Raw genomic sequence first — 23,948 nt, 5'->3', positions numbered from 1 at the left:
TATATATAAACAACAGCAGCCAAATGTAAATAGACAATCAGCACAGCAAGGAGATTGAAAAGATCAGTTTGCAAAACATGACAGATTTTCTTCTTCCAGCATTCTTCTCACTTCTGGTTATCAAAGGCCAGCACACGCCAGTACCTAAGGCAGACCTGTTTGAACATGTTCTCCTGCCTTTTGTACAAATTTAAAAGAGTGGATCCTCACGCAAGCATTCCAAATCAAGAAACAAGTTTGAAAAAAAATTTGCTACAATACACTGACTGATTTCTTGCCAAGACAGCTATGGAGGAGCTTCTTGATCCATTCTTGAACTGAGAAAATGAGAGGGGGAAATATGTACCTCTGTAATTAAAAATTAAAACCAGAGCATTCCTTGCATACTCATTTTGCTGAAGGGAGAAAGAAGTACCTTTGCTCCGCTTTTACTCCTCAGTGTCAACAAAGTACTCCAGAGCTGAAGTATTAATTTTTGTTCTCAGCAGAAAGATGCTGTTGGCATACCAGGACTTAGCCATATTTTAACACATTAAAATGAGGGCAAAAAGGGACAGTATTGAGTTTTAATAACAGATTAATGGTATAACTCTGCAATTTTTCTACCTTCAACAAAAGACAGCACTGTAGCCAGCAGGTGAGCAAGAGAACACTACAGGGTGTGGTGAAGATACTATTAAATTAACTGTGAAGCCAAAAACACTGTGTGTGTGTGCGCATGTGGGTATAAAATATCTGGCTATTTCAAACCATAGGAGCATGACAGCTGTGAAAAAGGAGTGCCGCAGGGAATTCTTTAGAGTTTGCTTTTTTTTTTAAAATATGTTTGACATGGAAAATGTTTTAGTACAAATAAAGCAACTGGTATTGAACTTAAAAAGTGTATGCGGAGGGGGAGGGAGAAAGAAGAGATTGCTGTGTGGAACAGGGATGAATAATTCATGATATTTAAAGAAAGAATGCCTCCAAAATGTTCTGCAAGGCAGTCCATGCTGATAAGTTGGATGGTTATTTTCCCCCCCATTTAAAGCATCATTAATTCAACATCTTTGTGATTTTTTAAAAAAACCCTTGTAAAATATTTCTGAAAGAAACATTATTTAACTTAGATTAGGATCTTATTTATTCAGATAATTTCATATAAATATCAAAGAGATGAGTGGAATTATTTAACCATAAAAAGACAGCTTAAGTACTTTAGGAAAATAATCTAGAAGTCTTTTTTGTTGGTTTTGTTTTTTAAAGAAAAAAATCCCAACATCATCGCACACCAAATCAACCTCATGGAATAGGGAAAATAAGAGGAGATATTTTGAACATTACTCCATAGGACACCAGTACAATATAGTGTTAGTGAATGCATTGTAGCAGAGCTCCATATGCAATCAGAATCCAATTGTTACTGGACTGTGTACAAGCACATACTGTGCTCAATGGCCTGGTGAGGTATTATGGATATGATGCAAAGAGACCTTGTGGATTAGACATGTACAATTTATTAAAAAAGTGAAACAACTGAACATTTTAACTGAGCTGGATACAGTAGAACTTCAGGTGGTAAAAATAAAGAGTTCGGAGGAATCTGGTAACTGCAATGACTTCAGTTATTATTTTCTTGAGGGGGTTGACAAAAAAAATCTAGTTCTTGGAATGTCCTGATTATATTATACTGGACTTCTGTATTTTCCCTTATTGATGCATTCTGCTTTCAGCATGGAAGACTTTGTGTAAAATAGACTGATTATTGTAAAAATATTTTAAAAATGTTAAAATGTAGCTTGCAGATAGTATATAACCCTGATTTTAAATAAGTAGCTGGAGCCAAAGTGATATTCCATTAAATCACAGTTTCTTATTTATCACTGTATTAATTTTTATATTACAGATTACACTCCTAAGCAATTTCAGCCTTCTTTCTTTCGTTACATTAAGTCAGAGTCCAAATGGCACTGTGTGTTGCACATCTATGGGAACACCCATAGATATGCCATAAAACATCATGTTTCAATACTTAATCTGGAAATTTTACTGCCTGAATCTTCATGTAACTGAACACCTATCTAATCTATTGACTTCAGTAGGCCCCCAGATCTAAGATAAAATTAAAATTATATTTCAAACTATATGAAAAGGTGATTCAATTTTTTCTCTATGAATACCTTGAAGGAATTGTCCCAAGACAGAGAACCGCAAGGCGAAACAAGAAACCTCAACCTGTGTTGAGTCAGCTGTCCCAAGAACCACCTAACACTGAAAAGATATTACCCTGCATTAAACAGACTAATATTTTTTTGGGCTATAACAGATTTATTTCTTTTAAGAAACACGTGGTGAAATCTATTTTTTTTTCCTCTGGGAGCAACTGGGGTTTCCTGGGGTATCTTATCTGTGTGTCTGTGGTTGTAAGACCTATTTTGTGCCCAGGCTTCCATGCTTGATTTGAACATTAGTTTTTGAAAATGAAAATCACGAGTATCATATTTATGTTTTGCCAGGTTGCCTACCACCTATCTGCTAACAAAAAAGTTCCAAGGGAGTATGGCAAGTCCATGCCCAGCAAAGCCTTTTGTTTTTGCAGATGTTTAGGCTTAGAGGAGTGCTGTGGAGCACAGGCAATCCTAGGGCCTTGTTTCCACTTGTCTGCTGCTATTCTCTGCTCATTGTCTGAACCTGCACGCATTGTTCTCCCGACAGGTGATAACTACCCTGTGCAGTTCATTCCATCAACAATGGCAGCTGCTGCTGCTTCTGGACTCAGCCCTTTACAGCTCCAGGTATGTGCCAGAACAAAAAAATGTGGGATCGAAGCCAACTTTTTAGGGGAAAACTGCTAACCAGCTGTATGCTAAATAATAGCCTGAATGTTAAATAATTTTTGAGCACAGCCCAGGAGGATTAACACCTTATGTACTTACAATACAGCAAAGCGCAGCCAACCTTGATACTGTGAGTGAAAGATGTTGTTCTGTGTTTTATATTGGCAGTTAATGGTATTTTTTTATTTTTATGAACAGTTGATGGGAGATAAGTTGAAAGATCTTTTTGTACTTTATTTTCATGTGGTCGCTCCTCTGTAGCTGCAATGCACTACCTATAATTGGAGCAGCCAGTGTATCCAAACAAAAGTGCATTATTGTTGTTTTTTTTTTCTTTTTTTAACAGTGTGGTGCTGACAATCCAATAAATTGCAAACTCTTTTTAGCTTGTGTATGTAGGTAATCTCAGCCTTTCTGTGCATTAAGCTGGGCAGGTGCCAAGCATGGTTGGGAGACTTAGTTTTGCCATTTATTTATTTTTGGCACATATAAAATGAAATGTTGTGAAAGAAAGAATTATGTGCCATATTATTAGCTAGCTTCTTGTGGCAAGAAGTTTTTAATTTCAGAAGAAAAGACACAACAATGTCATAAATAATGAAAAAACAGTCAAAAGCTTTCAGAGTTAAAATGTGTGGAAAGAAAGTGACAGTGAACATGAGAGGAAAGGCCATTAAAGATGCATGTAACTATTTGCAAGTAAACCTTTGAAACCCCTATTTGAGTTAGGTTAGAATCGGGTTCAGAAGCAAAGTAGGAATAAATTGTGCCTAGAGTAGCAAAGTATTCCCATGCTAATATCTAAATATCTACTTTGCTTACCTTTCTGTGATTATGTTATTTTCCAGAGGGATCACAGCAAATTAAAAATCCTTTCCTCTTTACCCTACGATGATATTCCTGATGAATTAACTTAGGATAAGTGAAAATGGGACCAGAACTTGTTCAGTATCCGCTGCTCATTGGTGGTCCAGAGCTGACAAGAAAGCTTAGGTCTGACCTAACCTAGAATCAACATTTGTAAAGAGAACACCCTGACTCTGCAGGCAAAGATCTCAGAAAAAATTTTGGGTCATAATAATGTGATGTTAAGACTGTACCTGGGACAGGATTGAAACCAGAGGGAAATTTCTCAAAAGGAAAAATGCAGGTATATTTTGGAAGTCAGTATTTGACTCCTTATTGAAGCAAAAGTCTCATTAACTTTAGTTGGGAAAATATGCAGAAATCAGCTTTGAGATTAGAGAGTGAATATTTGTGAATATTTTTGCTGCCTTTGAAATGCACTAAAACAAACTGAGTCTACACAGGACTGCAAGGCAGAAAAGGATGAAAACTGTTCAACTGTCAAAGAAATGGTATCTAAACCACAGACATTCCTGCTTCTTTTCTTTTACATGATCCATTTGTAACTTGACCCACATATATGCACATCAGACTTGATCTGAACCTGCAGCAATAATGCATTTTCATTAATTTGCAGAAATGATAGACTTAGTGATAAATATGAAGAGAACAATTAGAAAGAAAATAACCGGGAAAAATGTGTGCTGGTAAATTCAGAAACATTTAGGCTTGGGGGTCTGAATTTCCATTTAGATATATTTGCTGTAAAAGACTTTTTTGTTTGTTTGTTTCCCCCCCTTTCTATTTTGTTTGAATTTCATCTCTGTGGGATTTCAAAACCTTTAATGTTTCATGGTTATAAGAGCTTAAATAACAGAGCACTTAACCTTCAACTGATACCTGCTCATCAGATTGTTAAAGTGCCTAAACTAAATTTTATTTACTGCTACTATTAATTTTCTCTTTGTGTCAATTCTCCGTGTTCCCTAAATGAGCACTTATTTGGGTGTGTTTGTTGGAGAGAATTTGTTGTTATGCCTGATGTGTCATGAAGACTATTAGGGGTGCAGCATTTCAGCTCATTTTTCCATCTTCCCTTCCCCCTTCTTTCTCTGTTCTGCTTCCTTTCTGCCATGCACCCCACCCACTTATTTATTTACATAAATGCTGTGACCATGGTATCTGAGTATTTCCCAAGTGTTTAAAAATACTGGTCACAAAACTAATCTTTGTTTCTTTCAGCCAGTGGGAGAAATAGCTACTTTATTCACAGGTTTGGTTTTGTTTCTACATGTGTGTGTAATATCCATGTTTGAAGAACCTAGGTAGGGGTAGCTCTATCAAGTAAAAGAGTTTTGCTGTAGCTCTAACATTTCAGTTTTACAAGGGCATTATTATTAATTCCAAAATTATTTTCTATAATCTGTATCCAGCTAAGGAAATTCTGCCAGCTTCAATCTTGTAATCTCTCTTTTTTTTATACTTATGTTTTCTTTTATTTGGATGATCATGCTGCAGGTAGGAGGTAGCAACAAATTTGTGTTCTCATCTTCCTGTGTGTTAGGGCAACTTCTATGCAAGCTCTGAATCTAATGGCACAGAGAATAATTTTTTACCAAGTACATCATGTAATGATAGCAATTATTTCACAGATGATGTTTCTCCAGTAGGCAATTGCTAATTAATAATCTGTCTGTCTTATTCAAGCTATTAGCACATTGTTATCAAAATTTACTTTCTCTGAATTCTATATTTGTGTTCACCAGTGGATTATGTATCTCCAAGAGCTCAAAAAAACCTTTACTGGAATCATATACAGAAGTTTTTCAAGTAACTAGTTTGACTTTCATGTGTCATGCATTAAAAAAAAAAAAAAAAAAAAAAAAGGGAAAAAAGAGCTCTCCTTCAGCAACAGACCGGTTTTACCCATCCTGTTTTTAGATTTTTTATCACATTGATCAGCTCATGGTAAGTACCATTAATATTCAGTTGTAGCTTTCATTATACTGAAGTGAAATAGTAACTACCACACTTTTATGCCAGTCCAAGTTTCTGAATTTGTGGCTTGCTCTGCTTTGGATTGATACCAGATAGTTTCTTTTGATCTGTATACTGATGTCATGAAGGTGTCATTGACAATGTGGTTGACAAAAAGACTTAAAACTCTGTGTTCCATATTTCCCATTGATGTCTCAGCCCCATCTCACCAGTTTCCTCAACAAATCAGCCAAAAATTTAAATAATATTCATGATAGGACCAAGCCTTGTTAGGACTCTTGGCATAACACCTAGGAACAGTTCTCTAGGTATAGTCTGACCAGAAAAAATAAGGTATTTCTGTTCGCCCCTCAAGCCTCAAACAACTGAGTGATTAATTTTCAGATTTATTACCAAACACACGCATGGCATAGTGGTGTGTGAAACAGTTCTATATCTTTATGTAACAAATGCTTCTTGCTTTAATTAATCAGTATGAGCTGTAAAACCTGTCGATAATTTTCCTTTTGCTCCTCTTCACAAATACCTTCTCTGCAGTTTCCCCCCTTTCCCATTTCCCTGAACTTTTTCTCAAGTTGTAAAACGGTTTAACTGATATTAACTGATCCTAGAGATGCGTGGCCAGCAGTCTTGCCAAATGATGAGTGGACCTGGTCATGAAACAGGTTTTTCCAGCTCTCATGCCGCTGGTAGCAGTAACCTAGTCACTGGGAAGTCACCAGTGGTGCAGACGTGGCACCTGTATGTCCTTTCTGTCAAACAAGGAATGTTACTATGTGCCCTTTAGAGTTTAAAAAAACACCCCTGCCTTCATTCCTACATATTTCTACAAAGCTGTCTAGGAGATAAATAAGGAAGTGTTGCAACTCTCTCAACCACGACTGATAAACTGTTGATAGAAATGGAAGCATTACAATAATGCTAGCTGGAGTTATTCCTAAACAAAGTGAGCTCTAGGAAAAAAAAAGCAAAACAAAAAAGCTTTCGTTCATAACTCTTTCCCCAAATTATTTGTGTAATTTGTCCTTCAGAATTTATCGCTTATAACACTAATGAACCTTGGCGAATCTTAACTACAGTTGCAGCTGTGTTCTTGAAACCTGAAGTTTTTATAACACAATTAATAAAAAAAAAAGAAAATTAACTAAACACATATTTGCCTATTTCTTTTCTGCCCTCCCATCTTATCCCGCTCCTCCATACTCTCTTCTAGTTGCAGACAAAGTAAATGACCTTTTTTTATACTGCTGGGTGCAGATCCAGTGTACTGCTGAAGCATTGCATAGCTTGCCTCAGGGGCACAATATTAGTAGAGGGAAGGCCAAAGAATGCTATTTTTAGTTGAACAGTTCAGCAGATGGAGGCATGAATACTCATATATCTGAAGGTTGAGGGGTTTGAACCATTAATTTTGATAATGTATTTAACCCTGGGAACAATCAGAAACTGTAACTCCAAGGTTACAATGCTTTTGACCTTTAGAGAACAGAGGGCATTTGGTACAGTAAACAATATATTACATTTCTACTTATTCCAATTCTCTCACACATATAAATTTCAGGGCATAGTTGACATTTGCTTTCCTCAGCTATTTTAGTGCTGGTCCTCAAAGTAAGTCAAGAAGAATGTGCAGGAAAGAGGCCAATGTAATGCGACAGTCATGTAAATATGGCCTTTAAATAGCTAAGTTGTTAAATGTGGCCCTTTATGAAGAAGTATTATTCTCAGATACCAGAATCTGGGTGACTTATTATTTCAATGAAGAAATTGTTTTGGTGGACGGCTGCTCTTACAGAGTTTCCTCTGTATGTTGTAATCTTAACACGATTTTTCAGCAGGGCTAATGTGATCTGATAGTGAGAGCTCACACTGGAGGTGATTTGGTGCCACTCTGGTACCACATCATGCAAAGTGATGTACCTGCCTTATGTCTTACTAAATGATGCATGCTCCTCTTCAACAAATATAGCAGTTAAATATCACGCAGCTTAAGTATTTCTAATTAAAATATCTCCATGTGTCAGCATATTGGTAATGTATTATTTTAATCCATTTATTTTGTTTATGAAACAGTGACATATGTTTAGATTGTGAAATATATGAGCCTTAAAAATCACTTTATTGAAGAAAATTAATTTCTACAATGCTGTCTCAGTAATGTGTTCACTCACCCAGTCAGTCACTTGCAGGGCTGCCAGTCTTAATGTTGGTTAGACACAGTTTAACAGTTTTATCTGACATAACACTCTCAGATATAGGCAATAATAATTTTTTCAGATGCAAAAAACCATGGATTTTTCCATTTTCTTGCTTCCTTTTTTTTTTCCCCCCCCTTTTTTTAAGGCAGCAAAGAATGGGGATGGGGTAAATATGAGAGGTATTTCGTGAGACCAATAAAAATTAAAACCAGCTAGTTACCTTTTCAAAGTTAGACACTATAATTTGTTTGTCAGCAGGTAGATGTTTGGGTCAGCACTGTGAGTGAGTGACTGTCAGCAGAAATTCCTATAAGACAAGTAATTTCCCTCAATGTATTACTGACAGATTGCTCACTTCTTCGAATCACTAGAGAAAACAAACTTAATATTGTTACAGGCAGAGTTTCTGTCTTCATTAGCCTTACAGAATGATTTTATTCATTCAAAGACTACTGAGCTCTAGGTGGACATATTTTAACAGAATGCTCCTTATTATGATACAGTGAACCAAATTTAGGCCACTACAGTGGTCTAAATTAAGGGGATGGTGTGTACAAATTTCAGAATATGGAAGTAGTAAATGACGTATTTTGGTCCTTTTCTTATGTAGAAATTTAGGTTGTAGCAGAGAGAGGAGAGAGGTCGAAAGAAGATTTTATTAAGGTTCTGAGAGACCAAGCACACCTTTTAATGGAGATAAAATTAAAATTATGCCAACCTTGCAATACTAAGGAAAATTTAATTAAAATCAATGAAATAGTTATACTTGTGCCTCTCCCTACTTGAATGTTTATGTCTCTGTGTGTAATATCTGTGTTATCAAGTTGAATTATATCAGCGGCAGTATCAATGAAAATGATGTCATGGAGTCAATATTTTACCATATGACCTCCTTTCTTTGCAGAATTTCTTAGTACTCCATCTCTCTTACTCCTTCTAATCTTCAGCCCTGAATTATCTGGCAATGTGATTTTCATCAGGAAAGGACAGCCCATCAAAATTGAGACATTTTGCAGTAAAATATCACTTAGGATGAATTTTTTCCACAGGAGGATTTTCCTACCTCCACCAGTAATATCACGGGGAAAAGGAGTCTCCCTCTTCTCTTCTAGCTGGCAAAAATGAACAGACAAGCAAATAGAGCCATTAGCTAGAGTTATCAGCCTGGTACAGCAGCATTGCAGCTGCAAGATCCTTTTCTCACCCATTTCATACCCTGCACCTCCAAAAATTGCTTTAAGCAGCATGTCTTTGTTATATTCCTTGCTTACTGGAAGAGTGTCATGTTATTTTATAAAAAATGTATAGCAGTGTATAAGAAAGAGGCTCTTCCTATAGTCTGTAGCAGTTCTAGGCAAACCCAGGTCCATTCCTGAGCTGGTGTTTCCTCCCAGTGCAGGAAAGACAGGGCTACCAGCCTGTCACCCAGCCTGGCACAGCTCTCTTTCTGTTCCCTTCAGATGCCCAACCCGTTCTCCACCTTGGGAAAGGCTCCTGTCCTGCTCCTGCTCTCCCAAGAGGAAAACCTTTTCAATCTGGCATCTAGAGATCAGGCTCCTGGCATGATTCCCACCTTTTGCACCCTTAGATCTCACCAAGCTGGACAGCTGCCTTCCCCGCCCATATGCTGCTCCAGGGAGAATTTACCATTGAGATCCTAAGTGGCACAGACATCAACTCACTAATCAGGGAATTTGTATGTTTAAAAGTATATCATGCTTACAGCCTGGATGGAAGGAGGTTTCCTGCATCTCTTCAGTCTATATCAAGGCAGAAGCAGGAGCCCAAGTGACTGGGACAGGCTGAGCCCCCAGCGTCAACAAGATGTTCTTGCTGCCTTAACTACTGGCTGCCCCTCGCTGAAAGCCCAGGCTCTATTTTAAAATCATTGTGCTTTGCAAAGCTGCCTCCCTGGGGTATGTATTCACTCAGAAGCCAGTAAGAAGCAAATAAGTTACTGCTGCATTTACTGACAGAGCACCAGAGGCACCAGTACTACAGAGTGCCATCAGGGGATGAGCACATTTTTTAAAGCTCTTTTAAAACTGTAGCATCCCTTTGGGGAATAGGCTGACTGTGAGGCATACTCTGAGCTGGCAGTTGGATTCCTTCAAGCTTTCTAGAAATGTATATGGTGTGTGCCTTACAGGAATTAGCTGCAAGTGAATATGTTTCTGGAATTTTATTATACTTCTGATAACGATAGAGCAAGCTGCTTAATTTGGCTACAAATTACAAACATGAATGATTTTTTGTTGTGACAGTGTTAACATGTTTGGTTGTTTAGGAGCTAAGCAGGAACCAGATTAAAGACAAAAATGTCTTTTAAGTTAGGTCTATGCACAAAGGAAAATAATACACACCACTATTATCATTCCATCCTGACTAATTGCTAGAGAAAATGAAAACTTAATAACTCACTTTCATCTGAACTAAAAGTTCTAAGAACAAGGGTGGTTTAAATTAGAGCTTCTATGTGTAAACTAACACATGTGTGTGCTCAAAGGAAGCAGAAAAATTCTCTTAAAGATGCTTGGATGGAAAAGATACCATCACCTGCTTTATTTCTGAGGGTCTTTGATTAGAAGAGCATATGCTCTCCCACTGACCCAGTTCAAAACAATAGGGAAATTCATAGAAGATGAGATAAAACTCCTCAAACCAGTGTGTAGATAATTCTACCACCAAGCTGAAGAGGCTTTATGGATGGTGAAATAGGAATGGTGTGGCCTTCAGTGCACTGCTTGTTTAAAATACGTTTGGTCTGTGATGTTTTTAGAATCCATATGAGGAACAAGAAAAGTGTCCTAACTAGAAAGTATTGGATTCATCTGTCTATTCCTAAAACTCAGCATGAAGGCTACATATGGCTGGAGGCACACCAGAAGGTTTGCATGTCAGTCCTGAAAAAGAGACAGGAGGGAGGAGCGTCTTGAGGCGTACAAGATAAAAACACATCATGCTTAAATTTCAGTATTAAGGAATTATTTTAGAATTAAAAGAATCTTTCACATAATCTAGTGAAGTAAACATAATAGGGCATGTATTTTTGTGTTGGGCATGAATTATAGCAAACCATGAGAACAAATGGAATTTCAGGTGTAGGAATAGCGAGAGTGTGTTGTCAGGTCCACTGGCATTTTTGGAAGTGAAGCGAGAAATCAAAGAGGCAAAGTCCTTTCAATGCAGTTGAATCATTTGTGCTACACTCTAGATACAGAACAAGACACCAGATTTAACCAGTTCACAATGTTATTTAATAACACTTCTCTGAACTGTCCAGGGTAATTCATCCAGTACAGGCCCTCTCTTCTGCTGCTGTCTTCAACACCTAGGGGAGGGTTGTTCAGGCCTCATAACCTATTTACCCCAGTCCCAGCACTGCTGCTGAAGTATCATCACACCCACTGCAGTTCAGAAAGCACAGCAATCTTATGCCATATTCACATTTACTGGTGTAAAATACATCATCTTCCAATGAATTTATAATAGTAAGTTCCCAGATACCTGGTTTTGAGGTGCAAATGTGATTTTTTTTCTTAGATGTAATTTTTATAAGTCCATTTGAATATGTTTTGCATAATTTTGTATGTACTTCCTGTAAGGAAATTATTTAATTTTCCTTGAAGGTGCATGAAAGTTCAAAATATATGGTAAAAGATCAGTGTGAGTGATCTGCTAAGCAACCTGTAAAGCACAATTATTTCTAATGCTTTAAAATACCTGTAAGCAGGGCTTGTTTTCTGCTTCACAAAGAAAACATTTCACTGTTTTCTGCATTTAAATATACATTTTAACTATGTTGACTTATCAGGTAACGCAGCAGGCTGAACAGGGACAAACCATTTTTAATGGTATGTTAATTGAATGGGATGCTAGAGATGCACCTGAGTGACTTTTTTTCCCAGATGTGCCCCAGCTGACTGATAAAGCTTCTCCTGATCAGCAGAGCCAGTATATATTTATTATATCCCTGTCTTCTGTCCATTTTTGCTAGTGAAAATTGTAGAATGGCTGCAAGCTACCATATGAACTGTCGCTCTTATAAAAGTAAGAAAACATTGCAGTTTCAAATCCCAAGCAGCACTTTCAAATATTCAGCTCTTAAACGTAGACTTTCCTCGGCATCTTCTCACAAGATAGGGATTGAGATGTGGGAATTGAGAGAGGCAGTTTAAACAGGATTCTTCATTTTTCCTGACTTGCACCCGTTTATTGAGGCAGTGGTGTCTTGTTGTTCAGTCATGGGAGCACATAGGAATTTAACTGTAGAAGTTTTGCGTCTCAGTGTGCTTAGTGGTGAGGGACCCTTCAGTTTCCTTGCTCTGTGTCTGTACAGTTCTGCAAAGAAAATACTGCAATCGTCATGTTAGACAATTTCTCCCTCTGGATGGTCAGAGAGTGAATGGACCCACTGATCTATGAAAGATTTTATGAGGTCTATCTAGAGAAAGTTTATTGCTCCTTATTTTTTTTCCTGTGTTCTGATTTCCTTTTTTCTTGCTTATGCCTCAGTTTTCCTGTGTGCCACCAGGGTGCCAGACCTAGGATGTGTACACTAGAAGCAGCAATTGCACAAGCATCTCCCATAGGATTAGAAGAATAATTATATTTTTAGACCACTTCATCTAAGATTGTCTACATTACTGGCAGTTGTACCAGTGACATGGACATGTGCTCACTAGGAAACTCATTCACCAACTCATTTCACACAGCTCAACAAGCAGTTACTCATAATTGCTTGTAATCCTGCTGACATGAGATTGAATGAAACTCCTGACTTTTCTCACAAAGCCCATCTATGTGTTAACATTTTTTGAAAGAAATATCAGAAATTCTGAAATGCAAAATTTGATAAGCTTTGATAGCTATCATCCCTTCAGCAAACTTACTGTAATTAATTGCTTTTCAATCATTTAATTTTTTTCTCCTCTTATCGTGGGGGTCCTCCTTCTTTTTACTGTAGTTTTAGTGTAGAAGATATTTCCATAGGTAAAGTGCGTGAAACTATCTGAATTTGTGAGGTAGCTGCTTTTCATATAGATCTCTCACATATATTGTTAAAAATACTTCATATTAGCAATGAGGAATAAAACCCAGATTTTTAAGGAAGATCTTCTGAAAGAATACCAGAAAACATTTTAAATTCTTTTTATGAATAATCTGATTTCCAGTGTCACCAGAGAAGGTAATACTAGGATAGCATAAAGTGAATGAAAAAACCTGTGTTCTGATGCAACCATCTGGTTATATTTTCGTATTTTTCTGATAGATCTGGTTATATTTTACTTTAAGTAAGTACCACTTATTCACTTCCTTTGGATATAAGAGAAGGAGTTTAAAACACCAGAGCCTTTGTTTGCAGGTATTTTTGGAGCCATGCTGCCTAGTCCTTGCTTGCTTTCCTAGGTGAGCTCATTAGTCTGTAACCTTTAGTGCCATCCTCAATTTTTATAAGGAGGAATTTATGCTACAAAAATGCCAATAGCAAATTCTAACAGTAGCAAACATAGACAAATCATATACAGATTTATCTTTAACATTTCACATTTTTTTCTTGAAAAACATTATCTGCTAGAAACTTGAAATTACTTTTTTAAGTAAATGCAGTTGTCCTATGCTGTGACTAGCTTTCTACCAAAGGTATCTAAGCAGAGTCTGTCACAGTAATTTTGTAAAATAAGAAATGTTGAAGATTTTTTGCAAATTTTCAAGATGTGTAGTACAATATATAATCGAAGAACAACACAGATAAGGCTGTTGGTTTTTTTCCTGTGCATGGTAAAAACCAGGAGAATTGTGATCAAAAAATAGAGTTTCAGTCATCTGACAGCAGTAACGAAGGAATGAAAATCTTTGTGCTTAAGAGAAAGGTTTTACTTCTGTTTCTCTTATCCTCCTGAAGATGAAATGGCCCTAGATATTTGATGAAGTATTTTTTTTTTCTTTATATTCACAATATGTTATTAGAACAATGGTTTTATTAATGCACCCATTCATCTTTACTACGAGTACCTGATGGTTGTATTCAGATGTACCTAGTTTAAGTGCTGTGGTATTGCAGCAGCAGTGGATCCATTTCAGGAGGAGCACAGGGAAGATGGTGACTTGTTCAGGTGAATGGAGGGTGGGAGTGTTTAAATGGAAGGCTTGAGGGATGATTCCTCCTTCCTGTGTCCAGATGCTCACCCCATGCCGAGGTGGGGCAGAGCAGTATTCACTGCCTCTCACCCTCTGTGCTCCTGAGGTGAGCAATGTCCCCAGGCTGGCCAGGGAAAGGGTGAGCTGGGAGGCTGCACTTGTGAGAGTGCAAGACTCCTGGTTTAACAGCCTCTCATTACATCCTTCTCTAGAGAAAAAATACAGCAGGAAAAAAAGAGGCACTCTCAGTTTGGGCTTTGATCTTGCTTTCATAAACAACTCAAAGAATTTGCATGGGAGCAGGCAACTATTCCATTATTGTCACTAGCGAAAATACAAGAGAATAGATACACAAAGTGGACGAGATGAGAACAGTTAGCACTCCTTTATTCTTTGTCAGAACTTAATTTAGATCAACTAAAATGTTTGCTGTTTTTGTCATGCCTCAAGATAAAATGTCAATGTTTACATATGCCTTTCTTTTAGACAAAATATGCTTATTGTTTTTTAGCCCCTGAGTTCTAGCTATAGGAAATTATAAATATGTAAGAGATGCCTAATTTTGTCTCACTTTTAAGTTGTGTTTTTGGCTAGTTTTTTTTTTTTTGTTTTGTTTTTTGTTTTTTTTTTAATAAAGAGCAGTGGCTATAACCACAGCAAGCACTTTGTCTTACATGCTTCTGTACTTTTCCTTATTTTTGTCCTTTTCTTACACCATAAAGAATTGAACCCCACTAGGGGGAAAAATGCCAAGGATATGCTGTGTATAAAGTGTTTTTTGTTTTTTGTTTTTTTTTTAATTATCACATTGTCCTTCTTGATATTTGCTTGATATAGAGTTTTTTAGGGATATGTACAGTGAGCAGTGCAACTGCAGTATTTCACTCCTGGCCTCCCTCGCTCCCCTATTTTGCGCCGCCGCCTCCGTGTATCTGGCAGGTTGTACGCCAGCCGATGAAACAGATGTTTGGGCCATACTGGAATGGAGTGGCATGCTGCATCAGGACCTGGATATTCCTCTTGACATCTGGATGCTGCTGGGCTGGGAAGCCTGCTTTAGGCCGGGAGGCTGGAGGATCCTTGTGGCAGTAAACATAGGGTCCTCGCTGCGCTTTAAGCGATTAGTGCACTGGAGCAGCAATAATGCTGAATTATCGCTTGGTTGCGTTCTTCTAAGGAATCTTGGGACAAAGGGATAGTCAAGGAGGAGTATTTACGGTAAAGTCATGTTCAGAAAGACAAGACTAATTGCCATGTGTTAAAAAGCTTGCTTTCAACCGATAGTAAAATTATTATGAACACTTTAGGAAACTTCTTTACAAAGCAGCAAACAAATAGCTTGCACAAAAGCCTCCCTTTTTAATTTAAAATCACTAAGATGAAAAAACGACAATTTCAGCTACTTTCCAATTTCATGCTCTAGTCAAATTGTAGGGAACAGACAAAAAAAATGTGACTGAATACATGAAATTGTAGGTAAACTAATGTGCGTGCCTACTAGAGACAAAAATGTGAACTTCTAATAGCTGCAGGGAAGAATATTAGGTATGGAAGCTGTCTGACTTATGCATCGACTATAGTTTCACTTTATCAAGTTGAAAATTCTGCTGTATGTGCTGCTACAGCCTAAATTGTCTGCTGCTATACTTTCCTTTATGATGTGTGTTATTTAAACACAATAGACATAGTATATTGCATGGATATAGGTGTTTTATGTTTAGTGATTACTGGCTGTTGGATAAAATAGCATTTAGCATGGTTTTCCCCCTCCCTGCTCCCAGTAAATTTTTTACTGTTAAGACCAATGTGTTTAAACAAGGGCCTTCCCAAACAGAATATAGCTTTTTGGGGAGCATGAGTTAATATTTGAAGAAGACCAGTTTGTTGCTCTCATTTAACCTCCATTATTCTGAAGGGGTTATATTTAATTAAGACTGGCTAAAAGCCTGACCTAAGAGGCAACCAGAAGTGATTGAAGTGCATTTTCAGATCTAGGCTGTAATCTGTTGGGAAAGGAATAATAATAATAATAATAATAATAAAAATTAGAAAGCACCATTTACTGAAATTCTTTCTAACTAAGCTGTATTTCAATGGGCCATTTAATGCTCAGATGGACAAAGGTATTACTTCAGTCATTGAATTGTATCAAACCCTTTCTCAGAGGTCCAGTTTAAAAACTCTACAGGAAAAGTGGCTTAGCATCATATTCTCAGAAGACCAACACTCAGTCTGTTTGGAAAGGGGAAAAAGAAAAAATAAAAAGAGTGAAATGAGGTGTGACACAGCCGCCAAGTCAGTGAGGATTTTTGCTGCTCCTTCCAGTCAGTGGCTTAGCAGGGGAATTGTTCTTCAGAAAGTAAGAGCTCCATATTGGTACAGAAGACCTTCAATTCTGTATATATGTTTTAAAATTTTGTTTTGTTTTGTTTTGTTTATTTGTGTGTTTTTGTAGCTGTTACTCTGTTACCCCTGTCAGCTTTTGGCCAACCTTTTGTTCTTTTCTGACATGGCAGAAACTTAGTTTTCTCACTAGGGAACTGAGGATCAGTATCTATACTTTACAGGGTTAGTTTTTTGAATCAGTGACAGTGGAGAAAATTGAAAGTCTGATTTAAATATCACACTCTCTGACGCTGTGAGATGAGTAGTCACTTTCTTTCAATAGATGTATGTAATGTTATGTATATTCTATGGTAATACAAAATTTCTAATGTACTGTCTTAACTTTAGTTGTGTAAAAATTTCAGGATTTATATTTATTTTTTTTTCAGAAAGTGAACTTTTCTTTCACTGTTTCCATACTTTCACAAAAAATTCCCAGCAGCTTCATATGTTGATGGGGTGACATTTTATCTTGAAAACTTGTCAAGGTGCTGTAAAACATCAGCTTTACTTCCAAAGGAAAAACAAACACAATATTACAGAGACAACTGCCAGGTGCCAAATTATGTACATTGTCTTAGCCACTTGCAGTGATTGATAATTTATTTCAGCTCTAAGCATTCTTTCTTGGCTGTGTCCACAGCTTTACAGTAAATAGGTTGTGAACAGGCAGTTGCTGAGCAATTGTATTTAATTGTCATAATTCAATGAAATCAAAGCCATTTCATTTCCGAGGGCCATGATCTCAGGGATGATGCCTGCATGAGAGATCCTGCATTCAGGCAGCAAAGCAGAGAGAGCTGTTTTGATGGCCATTTCTAATGCATTGTGTCAAAGCAGGAGGAGGTCAAAAGAACAAGAAATACAGTTTGCAAATGAAACAGAAGTGATCTTAAGAGCACCTTAATGCACATATGCCTGAAGGCAAGTTAGTTCTTTATTGCACTGGTGCATGTATTTTAAGTCTATAGAATTTCTCCAAATTTACATGACTGTAACTGAGAGCAACTTTCTGGCTTGATGTCTGTTCTGTCAGGCCAGGGTGAGAAAAAAGGTGGGGATAGGAAAAAGTGAGTAAGGCTCTAAACATGGATCTTGCTGCAGGTGTGTTCTCATTCCACATTCTTTCCTTGTGTTTTTGGGTGGTTTTTTTGGTTTGGGTGGGTTGTTTTTTGTTTTTTGTTTGTTTTTTTTTTTAATGAGGATTTTTGTTGCAGTTGATTTTTGATGTGTTTTGGGGTTTTGGTTAGTTAGTTAGTTTGTTTGTTTGTTAGTTTGTTAGTTTGTTAGTTTGTTAGTTTGTTAGTTTGTTTGTTAGTTTGTTAGTTTGTTTGTTTGTTTTCCCACCCAGAACATCAGCATGACCCTTGGGGATGAAAAGTATTATCTGTAATCCCTTTATTTTAAAAAAGGCAATGTTAATAACTTTTAACAAAATCCTGATAAAATATTAATTTTGTCTTCACTTTACATTTCCCCTCACATTATAAATTTAAGTAGATATTTTATAGCTGACAATACCTATTCAGGCTCCCCACATATTATGATGAATGAACCCAAACTTAAAATAATAGTGCAGGAAACACAGCATGCAGGAATAAGTCATGGACAAAAAGATCTATCATTTCTTCAGAACACATGCCAATGTGGTTTGTTAGTCCATTGATATTTTGAGCAGGACCTATTGTATGTGCTGTGGGGCTCCTCTCTTAAGTAAGGCAAATTTTCTTCTTCAAAAGATAAAGCAAGAAATTAAAATCTATGAAGAATAGATATGTTTTGGCTAATTATTTTCCTCAGAAGAAGTCTGGGTCTTTGTCACTGACTTATTATACAGATCCTCTTAACATCTGTCCAGCAGACTGTGCACTTTATTAACAGACAAGAGACCCACCAGATTTAGAGCCTGCTGGGTGCGTCTTCATCTTCACAGCTGTGGATTAACTCAGACTTTCCAGAAGAGGACAACCATATGGGATAATTGGTGTCATTGGGTAGCTAAAAAAAAAAAGAAGAAACAAATGTCGTCCAAACACAATCCACTGTTTTTACAGCCACAATTACTAGTCTGTTTAAGAAATAAGAAAGGCAGCATTACACTAAAAAAAGAAAATCTATTCATATCTGTGTGGGAACCTAATCAGGCTCTTGTTTCCAATGACGATGGCTCCACAGTCACACCAGGTCTGCAACAAGAATGCTCCTTTTGTGTGCCGATAATGTGGAAGCGATAAAATTTCCTATAAGAGACATATGTGTTTACATCATGAGATGTGTTATTTGACAAAACGCTTTGTTCTCTGCATATTTTCCACGCAGAGTTTCATGCTGGGTTGTTTTGCTGGAAAGCTTTGATTAGCTAGAATTAGTTGCTGAAGTAAAATAGACACTTTTGTTTTATGAGTCCTCTTGCTGAGCTGTAAATTATAGTAAAACATATAAGGAGTGACAGAAAGAAGTGCTGATTTGAACCTCTGACCCATGATCGGCATAAAAACATAAGATAACTCTTTCAGAGGACTACTGAGAGCCATAAATATTCCATGGTCCACTTAAAGTTAGGCTCTTTTAACAAAATAAAGCTGTTATTTTGCAGTACTACAACAATGCATGCTGTAGTATCTGAAATGTAGAGAGATTATTTTATTTTCAGTTTGGGCTGGCCATTAGTCACAGCAGGGCAGCAGAAGAGATGAGAGTGATTTTTCTTTTTCTGAACCAGTACAATGAATTTGTGGTCAGTGAAAGGCGTTGGGACTGGCAGACACTCAGTGGTGGAATTAGGTAACTGTTACTTTGCTGCTTGAGAGTAAAGCAATACAGGCATGTGTCTCTCCTAAGGAGACTGGAACTGAGGGGAAATTAGGGCCACATAAAGTTTTCCCTTGACATAATATGCAATAGCAACTGACAGACACTAAAATTACTGGTGTTAATAGTTAAAAAAGTAAAAAGTAAACTAGCCAAAAGCTCTGAAGTGAATGAATATGAGTAACTGGTAAAATCATTATTTAGGTAGGAAAGAATGTTTTTCAATGCACAGATAAATGTAAAGGGAAAACTGAATACTTCTAATTTTGACTGTAACTACAAAATGTATTATTTGTATTTTCACAAATGCAGTTAGTTTGTTTGCACATATTGGGTTTTAATAAATCGGAGAGCACATTAGTCAGCAAGCGCATAAATAATCACGGCAACAATCTTTGTTATTATGACATTAGTTATGATAATTCATTAGCTGCCTGTTTGTGTTGCACCTCAGTGCCTTTTTGCAGAGGTATTTGGTGTATTAATGGAAGATGTAGAGAATATTCACATTAATACTGAGCAGACTCTGCAGGAGAGTGATCTATGGGTGTTTAAAATCGGAATGTTATGTCCACTATGGATACATTAGACATGAGAAAAAAGGGAAATAAAAATGGTGCTGCTACAAGAAAACTATGCACATCTCTATGATGCTTGGATTCTGTAGAGAGCCATAAGTATTCTCAATAATTATTGCTTTTTATTTATCATGCTTCCAAGTTAGACACTTTTTCCCTAATTTTTATTCCAATTTCATGTAGCTGTGCTTGATCAATGCCCTTTCAGATATACCCATGTTGAGCCAAATAAGTCTCAGTTATTCAGCGAAAAATTCTCAGTTAAGTTGATCCATACTTGTTGTTTCTTAAATACTAAGCTATTTATTATCTGTGTAGTGGCACACAAGAAAATGAGAGTCTGGCCCACAGTCCTAAAAGGTCTGTAAAACTCACCTTATTTCTTTTTGTTAGCGTTTTTCTTAGATAAACTGAGAAAATGTTTCTGAGACATCTACATTTCATCATCCTAAATTCATAAAATACTCTGTTTTATCAGGTAACAGAAACAAAAAGAAACATACACTTTTGACATAAAATATTCAGTCTTGAAGGGATCCTTTTTTTTACAGCAAAAGCTTTGATTTTTCCAAGTTTTAAATTTTTAAATTCAGCTAAGTGTTGCTTTCATGTATATGTACCATTTCTTTACAATTTTGTGTTCACCTTTCCTCCTTTTGTGCAGAGTTTGGCTAGGACACAGATGCTGAACCTTGGAAGGTGTTTTTCTGGTGATGGCATCTGGCTCCTTGGCAGACTCTACAGGCCGTAGCTGCCTTCGAGTTGCCCCTGGGTTTGTCACATGGTTAAGCTGCTGATGGGTTACTTAGGCTGTCTGGTGATTCTGGATGTTGTTTTCTGTTAGGCCACCTTTCATTCTGAGCATCTACATAGGAAGAATCTTAAAACAAAGAGAAAAGCAATCCTTATGGGTGGTGGGGACTTTTTTTATTTTTTTTAATTTTTTTTTTTTTAATGCTTATATATGTACATAAGCCTATAATCCCATTTCTTACCTTGGTGCTGTAGTAGAGCACTTAGCTGCAGTGTTGGTCACAACATATTTGGTGCAAAATACACGTCAATACAAAAAAAAATTATATTTATATACAAAAATGGGAAGGAATGAGTACAGTTAACATCACTTTAGAAGTTGGTCTTGCACTTAGATTAAGATGTGTCTGAAATTTTTGAGTAGGATATTCATGCTTCTACACTGCTTTCTGAAAAGGCTGCCTTTCCGGAACTGCTGAGGGTTATACCAGTGACACTGGGTCAGCACTTAAACTTTATTTCCATAGCTAGTATCTGTGACACCCAAAACATGGGTGTGAACACTAATCTGTTCTTCCTCCAAACAAAAGAAAAACGTTTTCAATCTGAAAGTCTCTTTCCTTTAATCTTTAATCTATTTGACATTAATTTTTTTTCAAGCACCACTACACCAATAATTGAAAACAAGCAGTCCCACTGAAGGTGTGATTTTTTTTTGTTTCCAGTAGCTTCCTTTCAGAAATATGTGCTGGAAATAGTAAAGATGTTGCTGGTTTTGGTGAACTTGTAAAAATCCTTTGTCATCAGATAGTTCTAAGTATTATTATTACGTATTATGTACTTGGAAGAAAAATGCTGGTATTATAGCTTTGCAATGCTACTTACTAAATATACTATGGAAAAAATAACTGCATTACCTCTTGTACTGCAGGATTTCAACAGCACTTGCAGTCACTCCTTAGAGTTTTTCATCTTTAGAAACCAAATTACTCATTGTCTAAATAGCTGAACTTTCATCTCTATAAATAAGATATTTCAGCTTTGCACAATTCATTTAAAATGCTGACAAATAAGGATTCTCACTTGATTCTCAGTAGCTTTATTGTTCAGTTTCATTTACTGTAGCAAATGTATTTGTTGAAGATGTAACATAGGGCTTCCATTTTTAGTAATGGAAAACTTCAGAATTAATCAGAATTCATAAAATTTTGCTTTTTTCCTGAGAAAAGAAAATAAAAGGGTGAAAGATCCTAGAACAGATCCCTTCTTTTTACTTCAAGCAAGCCACCTTCTACTGAAACTCTTTGTGATGCATCTTCCAAGTACACCCATTGCATTTTGTTGCGCTTGGCCAGCCCTCATCACCCACACTTTGGTTATCTGCTCCACTGAGTATTACAACCACCTTTTTCCTTATCTCCATGTTTCACACATGGCTTTCTTATAGTTTCTTTAGAATTCTGCTGCAAAAATAACATCTGAATTATGTCCCCAGAGCTGTGACCAAATGTTCCCTCACCAGAGTCAGCTGAGATATCTCTAGCCCTTGCCTTTCTGTTCCTGTATGTATGAGTTCAACCCATCTCACCATTTCCTCCCTGAGATTGTACCTCTAAAGAAACTCCCTCTCTTACTCTTTATTGAAGTATCTTCTTAAAACCAATTTTTCACTAGGGCCTGTCCTTGACAAGGCCATGGTAAAAGGGTTATGATGTGGATGTGACACTTTGGGGACATGGTTTAGTGGGTGAACATGGCAGGGCAAAACTAATGGTTGGATTTGATGGTCTTAAAGATTGTTTCAACTTTAGTGATTCTATACCTTGTTCTGTTTCCCTCACCATGTGCCACTTCTGTAACATTTAAATCTCAGAATTCTAAGCTCTTATTTATTCTTTTAGACACAGAAGATGCAGCCTAAGAGATAAGTATGAATATTCCTGCTGCAAAAAATGGGAAAATATCTGATGCATAGAAAGCTGTGCTCTGTTCTTATTTGCCATGCTCAGTGTCATTTGGCAGAGAATGTGCCCAGGAATGTCATAGATCTATGTGCAAGAGAAAAGTGACAGGGAAAGGGGCTTGAGCTAATGAAAGAGTTTTGATTATTGAAAGCTAGCTAAAAAAACTAGATGAAAAAAATACTGAAACTTTTGAGAGCAATGTGTGAGCCTAAGGCCTTTGTCTGTTGGCAAGGCCTGAATGAATGCTGGCAGTAAAGGCAATTATGCTTCTGTGTTATGAAAATATCTCACAAAGGCATTTTGAAACTTCGATGGCATTAGAAAAGGTTTTACCATTTGGATCAGTCAAGATGGTCTATTATTAGTTCATAGATTTTTAGATAAATTCTAGATCATGGATGTTACTTTTTATAAGAAAAGTGAAATTGAAATAATTAATCAGATTCTGTAGGTAATTTCTGAAGCAGAAAACACCATCACCATCACAACAGGATTATTATTTTTGTTTTTTATTCAATTCTTCTTGACTAGTTATAGCTCTAAGCTCTAACAAAGGCTTAGTGTGAACTCTGCCATTTCCAGGTAAAAAAATGATTATGCACTTGTGATGTTCTGTACACATGCTTAAAACAACACTCTCCTACTTGCTTGAAATTTTTTTGAAGTAGATGAGCATCATTCAGACTCATGGTGACCTCCAACTTTCATAAATTCCCCTCGGATTTTAGTTGATTACAGCTGGAATAGAGTTTTAGTAACAAGTGTTTAAGTCTGAGAACCTGTAAGTTCATAGGTGTTTAAATGTGAGACTCAACTTGCCAGTGCCCTGAGACTTGTGGCATTTTGAAATCCCACCCTTAGGTGTCAAATCTGACATCAGAAAAAGCCTGGTTCTGAAAACTGAAAAGCTGCATCCTTGTTTATATACCTTAAGTAAACTGGGCTTGAAAATTGTTAACAATTTCAGGAGCACCGAGGAATCAAAATCAGCATTATTTTTATTTAGATGCTGGGAGCTGGATTAGAAGGATCTAACTTTGTGACCTCTGAGAACAAAATAAAAAACAGGCTATATATTTTTAAGGCTTCTTAAAACAATCATGTATATTTGATATTTTTGAATATCTGATTTTTAATCAAGAGCCTCCTGAGTCAGTGGTTAGCATTAGGATTATAAAATGCTCTTTTTATGTGATAGTAATAGATCAAAAATGTGTTTTAGTGTTTACGGTATTTTGATTTTTTACTTGTGAAATTGTTTGTAGGTAAGAATTTAACTTGAAAATTATTCAATTGAATCTTTTGCTTTTGATCTTTAAAAGCCAAGAGTCAACATTCATTCAATGTTTGGGTTTTATTCCTCTCCTCAATCTTGCAAATAAAAGCTTCACAATCTGACCATCTCTATGTGAGGTCCTAAATTGCCATTTTGGTCCACAGCAGTGGTATTTGCAAAAA

At 36.7% G+C, this 23,948-nt stretch overlaps 1 protein-coding gene across 15 annotated transcripts in view; it reads left to right on the top strand.

The window, feature by feature from the left end:
* The window catches only part of SOX6 (SRY-box transcription factor 6), a 366,339-nt gene that overhangs the window by 272,298 nt on the left and 70,093 nt on the right, over positions 1-23,948 (top strand). For all 15 annotated transcript variants that reach the window (XM_058851096.1, XM_058851086.1, XM_058851105.1 and 12 more), the window contains one exon: positions 2,695-2,774. In XM_058851096.1, the coding sequence (XP_058707079.1) occupies positions 2,695-2,774 (80 nt within the window). The remainder of the gene's footprint in view (positions 1-2,694; positions 2,775-23,948) is intronic.

This window comes from Poecile atricapillus, chromosome 1 (assembly GCF_030490865.1).
Source record: "Poecile atricapillus isolate bPoeAtr1 chromosome 1, bPoeAtr1.hap1, whole genome shotgun sequence".
Taxonomy (NCBI): domain Eukaryota; kingdom Metazoa; phylum Chordata; class Aves; order Passeriformes; family Paridae; genus Poecile; species Poecile atricapillus.
The sequence above is the reverse complement of the archived record's forward strand: the minus strand, read 5'-3'. Positions and strand labels throughout refer to the sequence as shown.